This window comes from Medicago sativa, chromosome 1 (genome assembly GCF_051527215.1).
Source record: "Medicago sativa cultivar Bolivia chromosome 1, Bolivia_mono, whole genome shotgun sequence".
NCBI classification, from domain to species: Eukaryota; Viridiplantae; Streptophyta; class Magnoliopsida; order Fabales; family Fabaceae; genus Medicago; species Medicago sativa.
Genome location: NC_140749.1, coordinates 18,948,066 through 18,953,628, shown reverse-complemented (window position 1 = coordinate 18,953,628; position 5,563 = coordinate 18,948,066). Strand labels below are relative to the sequence as shown.

At 40.6% G+C, this 5,563-nt stretch overlaps 1 protein-coding gene across 1 annotated transcript; it reads left to right on the top strand.

Annotated features, from left to right (window-relative positions):
• The first annotated feature begins 246 nt into the window (after positions 1 to 246).
• Positions 247 to 2,127, top strand: LOC146953364 (uncharacterized). The gene is made up of 2 exons (XM_085741446.1): positions 247 to 1,317; positions 1,381 to 2,127. Exons 1-2 carry the CDS (start codon positions 247 to 249, stop codon positions 2,125 to 2,127), a joined length of 1,818 nt encoding a protein of 605 aa, XP_085597572.1.
• The last annotated feature ends 3,436 nt before the right edge of the window (positions 2,128 to 5,563 follow it).

Below are 5,563 nucleotides of genomic sequence, written 5' to 3'. Positions count from 1 at the left end.
GCAAAGATTGGTACACGTGACTTCCATAATTAGAATTTCGTTGTCCTTGTAGCTGTTTTCCCTTCTGTTCGATTGCTATACATACAATTTTCATTTGTTTCGCTGCACAACCTGGTCCTGATTTCACCTTCACTGGTTCTTCCATTTGGAGTCACGCAACCGCGTTAATGCCTTTGGGCATTACAAAGGTTGATACACGTGTGCACCATAATTAGAATCGGTTCAGGGAAGCTTTGCACCAGGAGAATGGCTTACGAAAGCCAATGGCCGTCGGTCTCAGAGGCCACAACTTCTGCAGCTTTGGTGCCCATTGTAACAAAGACGACTCAGGTTCTTGGACCAACAGTGGCGCCTCAGGCTACAGGACCAGCAATTACTTTTGCTTCAGCTCTTGCGGGAACACATAATTATGAGGAACTGCCTTTTCCTGCTCCTTGTATTAAGGGAGATGCACTGAGTATCAGAATAGGCCAGGAAGAATATCAGAAAGGGGTTGAGGATTGTAGAAAGGTGTTGAGAGCTCAACTGACTCCTAACAAAGGAGAAAAGTCTTATTCTGCATGGGACCTTAACACTAAAATTGGAAATATGTGGAAGACTTCAGCAGGATGGAAAATGGTACCGCTTGGCAAAGGGTTCTATGATTTTCATTTTGAGTCGGCGGAGGATTTGAAAAAAATTTGGGCAGTAGGTACCGTCAATCTCAAGCCCGGTTTATTGCGGTTCTCACAATGGACTAAGGATTTTAAGCTTTTGACTCAGAAACAAACTCATGTCTCGCTTTGGATTCGGTTAGTGGAGCTACCTCAGGAGTATTGGAGGGAGAGAACTCTGAAGGAAATTGCCAGTGCAGTTGGGACACCAATTGACATAGATGGTCCCACTAGAAACCGTACTTTTGGGCACTATGCTCGTATTCTCGTCGACATCGATTTATCGAAGAAGGCTTATGATGAGGTCCTTGTGGAAAGAGAGGGTTATGCATTTAAGGTAGAGATACAATACGAAAGGCGGCCTTTATTTTGTCACCATTGTTATTCTATTGGACATAACATCACTACCTGCCGTTGGTTGCACCCACAAGCTGCCAAGGAAAAGGTCGACCGAGGGAAAAAACCAGCCAAGGACGCACCCACTTCCAAAGCTGGAGGTGCTTCAACTTCGGCCACTGGAGGGAATGTTTCTTGGGTTCCCACTTCTGTTTTCTCTACAGTTACAACCATTGCCAGGACTTCTGTCCCAGTTCAGCAGACGAAACGGCCTGTCCCTGTCAACACTCATACTCAATCGATTCCGGTTTCTTTACCAGCAGTGCCGGTTTCATATTTCACATCAAACTCGTTTAGTATCCCGTTACATAATGTTTTTGATCGTATTTAGCGTACTGATGAGTTGAACTCTGCAGTACCTGTGTTGGAGGTTGTTTCCACTGATGCGCACGATGCCGTGCAACTTGTAGAAGAGAGGAGGTCACCTCAAATATCACGGGAGGAGTTGGAGAACCCTGTGGTGGATGTTGTTTCCAAGTCTCTTCTGGATAGTGTGGGTCATAATCACGTAAGCCAAAGGGAGCTGGAGGAGAGTCCCACTGGTTTTCATGAGAGTGACTCGCATTCATCCCCTCTTGGGCGTGAGGACATACTGCCTAGGGAAGAGGTTCCGACAATTCAGACATCGACGGAGGAGGTGGAGGTTCCCGCGGTGAATGATGGTTCTGAATCTCTTCAGGATGGAGTGGAGCATGATCATATGAGCCCACGGGAGCTGGAGGAGAGTCCCACGGGTGCTCGTGATAATGTTGCACGTCCATCCACTGATGCACATGTTGATGTGACGGTTGCAGATAATTTGATGAGGCCACCTAATATTTTTGTATCGCATGATGGAGATGCTATGCCGCAACATGATGGGGTGGACCTGCAACAACAACATGTTCACCCTAGTAAGAATATTCAGCATGGCTTGGATTTGTGGGAAAGAGTTCGTGAATACGATGCTAGAGCAGCCGCGGAAGGTTTTATGCCGATGCTTAAAAAGAGTCAGAAACAGAAAGTCAAAGTTCAGCAGATAATGCCAAAGCCGCCAAAAACCCGTGCTAGGGGTGAAAATTCCAAGACTGATCAATGAATGTTCTTTATTGGAATGTTAGAGGTATTGGTAATCCGGACACTCGTCTTGCTTTAAAAAAAAAAATTATTTGTCTCACAAACCAAGTCTGATATTTATTGCTGAGCCTATGATTAATTTTCATCAAGTTCCTGCTTGGTATTGGCCATCTATAGGTGTTTCTAAATATTGTATTAATAATAGAGGTTCCTTGCTGCCTAATCTTTGGGCTCTCTGGGGGAATGACTTACTTGCTACTGTTATTTTCGTTTCGGATCAATGTATAGCTTTGAAAATTTCTCGTTTTCAGTCCACTGTATATATTGCCGGGATTTATGCTAGTAATTATTATTTGAAGCGTCGACAACTTTGGGCTGATCTAACTCATCTTCAAGGTTGTTTTCAAGGGCCATGGTTGTTTATTGGTGATTTTAATGCTATTTTGGGTGCACATGAGAAAAGGGGTAAGAGACCGCCGCCAAATTTGTCTTGTGAGGATTTTTTAAATTGGTCCAATGCTAATATATTACACCATTTACCTACTGGGGGTTCTTTCTTCACGTGGACTAATGGTCGTTTTGGTAATGAAAATGTGGCTTTAAGGCTTGATAGGGCAGTGTGTAATGAGGATTGGATTAATTATTGGCGCAATTCATCTTGTTCAGCCTTGGTGCGCCATCAATCGGATCATAATCCACTTTTGCTTTCATTGGTATACTCTACAGTTAAACACGCCACACCTTTTAAGTTCTTTAAGGTGTGGACGTCTCATGAGGATTGCCGTCCATTGGTGATTGAAAATTGGGCAAAGAGTGTCAGAGGACATGGTATGTCTCGATTCCAAGCTATGCTTCGTAACTTGAAAAGTGCTTTTAAGCTTTGGAATCATAATGTATTTGGAGATGTGGACAATCAAGTTAAACTTGCTATGGATGAAGTGCAACGCATACAATTGTTAATTGATTCTGAGGGATTTTCTGATCAGCTCTATGTTCAGGAACTTGAGGCTCAGTTATTACTAACCAAATCTTTAAATTTTCAGGAACAGTTGTGGAAAGAAAAGGCCAGAGATCAGAATTTTATTAATGGGGACCGAAACACAGCGTACTTTCACAGGGTCTTTAATATTCAGGCAGCGACTAAGTCTATATCTTTTTTACAGGAAGGTGACAATGTTCTAACAGATGCAACGGCAATAGAGCAACATATTATTTCTTATTTTCAAGCAATTTTCAGCATGAATAATAATTGTTCGCCGAACACATTGGTTGATGAGACTATCCCATTGTTAGTTTCTGAGGAGGAAAATCATAGGCTGACACGCCTTCCATTGATAGATGAGATCAAAGAAGCGGTGTTTGCTCTTAATGGAGATGGTGCTCCTGGTCCGGATGGTTTTGGTGGCCATTTTTATCAAACTTTTTGGGACATCATTGGCGTCGATGTAGTGCAATCGGTCCAAGAATTTTTCCTCGGTGGTAGTTTGCCTCCTAATTTTAATTCTAACTTGATTGTGCTCATTCCAAAGATTCCAGGTGCAGGATCTATGGCTGATTACCGTCTTATAGCGCTTGAAAACTTTCAATTTAAAATTGTGACTAAAATTTTGGCGGATAGAATGGCTGTTATTACTTCACGCATAATATCAATGGAGCAAAGGGGTTTTATTCGTGACCGTAACATCTCGGATTGTGTTATTCTGGCTTCAGAGGCTATCAACTCAATTGACAAACGTCAATATGAGGGAAACATTGCTCTTAAGGTCGACATCTCCAAGGCTTTTGACACGTTGGATTGGAATTTTTTAATCATGGTGCTAAATAACTTCGGTTTTTCTTCCACGCTCATTAATTGGATTCTTGCTATTCTCCAATCTGCAAGGTTGTCTATTTTGGTCAATGGAAAGGCGGTTGGTTTCTTTTCTTGCTCTCGCGGGGTTCGTCAGGGTGATCCTCTTTCACCTCTTTTATTTTGTCTGGCGGATGAAGTTCTCAGCAGGGCGATTTCTGCATCCAGAGAGAAAGGACGCCTCATTCCCATGTCATATTGTCAAGGCACTTATCTTCCTACTCATGTGTTGTATGCTGATGATATTATGATTTTTTGCACAGGTTTGAAGACTAATATTCGGAAGCTTCTTAATATTTTTAAAAAATATTTGGAGGTTTCGGGCCAAGTGATCAATAATGCAAAAAGCCGTTTTTATACGGGTTCTATGTCTGTTGCTCGTGTAAACATGATTTCTGATATGTTAGGGTTCAATGTTGGAGCTGTTCCTTTTATGTATCTTGGCTGCCCTATTTATCAAGGGAAGCCGAAGGTTATTCATTTCAGATCCATTACAGACAAAATTAAGAGTAAACTTGCTACGTGGAAGGGTTCCGTTCTTTCAATCATGGGCAGGGTGCAGCTGGTTAAATCTATTGTTCATGGGATGCTTGTTTATTCCTTTCATATATGTTTTATCTTGGTTTTTGGGGTGTCAAACATTGATTACGTTTGAACCTTTTTAACCTTTGATATCTCATTTTTTCTTGGGAAGGGAAAAAATAAGCAAAACCCTTGAGAATCGAGGTCCGGGAGTTGTTTTCGCTACGGGAAGGTGTTAGGCACCCATAACGACTATAGTAACCTATAGGAACCGTCTTTACTTTCTACGCGTGCGCTTTATTTTTAAATGCTATTTAAAAAATGATATTTACACCTAAGTGTTTACTACGTGAAGAATTGGAGGGAGAAGAAGATGTTTGAATTTTTTATTTTATTTGAATTGAAGGAATATTGTTTCCTTGCCTACGTACCCTTTTAAGGAATCAACTCCACCGTAGTTCTCTTCCAAAAATGTTTTTGTTTTTGTTGGTTGATTTTAAGTTTGAAAATTGGAACTTTGAAGAATGAGGGAGAGAGGCCTCAAGGGCATAAGATTGTGAAATTGTGAGGTTGAATTAGTTATTTTGCAAAAGAAAGTCAAAGCATGATTAAAATTCATTAAGATTTTATTTAAGAAAAGAAAAGGAAAATTCAATGGGATTTGATCCCAAGGTTTATTTAGAAAATGATTTGAGTGATGTTGTTCATGTTTTTTGGAAAAGAGAGTTTTTTCTAAGTTTCAAATCTCCTAAACATACATCTAAGCATACATATCCTAAACATACATCTAAAAATATCTATGTGATGTGTGTGCATGTGTCGGTGCTTGTGTCGGTGTACATCATTAGAGTCCATTGTCCTTTACATCATTGGCCTAGTTTACATTCTATGATCTTGCAAGAATTAAAAAGCATAAAGTAAAGTACAAAATTCCTATGTCTTCACATTCTAAGTCTTGGCATGAGAATTAAAGTGCAAGAAATAAAGTGAAGGAGGAGATGAAGTATGGAATGCTCATGATGTATGAAACATGAAACAAATGGATTAGTAGTACAAGATATAATATGGAAAATAAAGCAAGTAGAAA

Excerpts from the sequence above, each read along its gene's own strand:
- LOC146953364 (XM_085741446.1), top strand. The coding sequence starts at position 247 with ATGGCTTACGAAAGCCAATGGCCGTCGGTCTCAGAGGCCACAACTTCT. Across the intron at positions 1,318-1,380 it reads TTTCTTTACCAGCAGTGCCG|CGTACTGATGAGTTGAACTC; the intron begins GTTTCATATTTC and ends GATCGTATTTAG.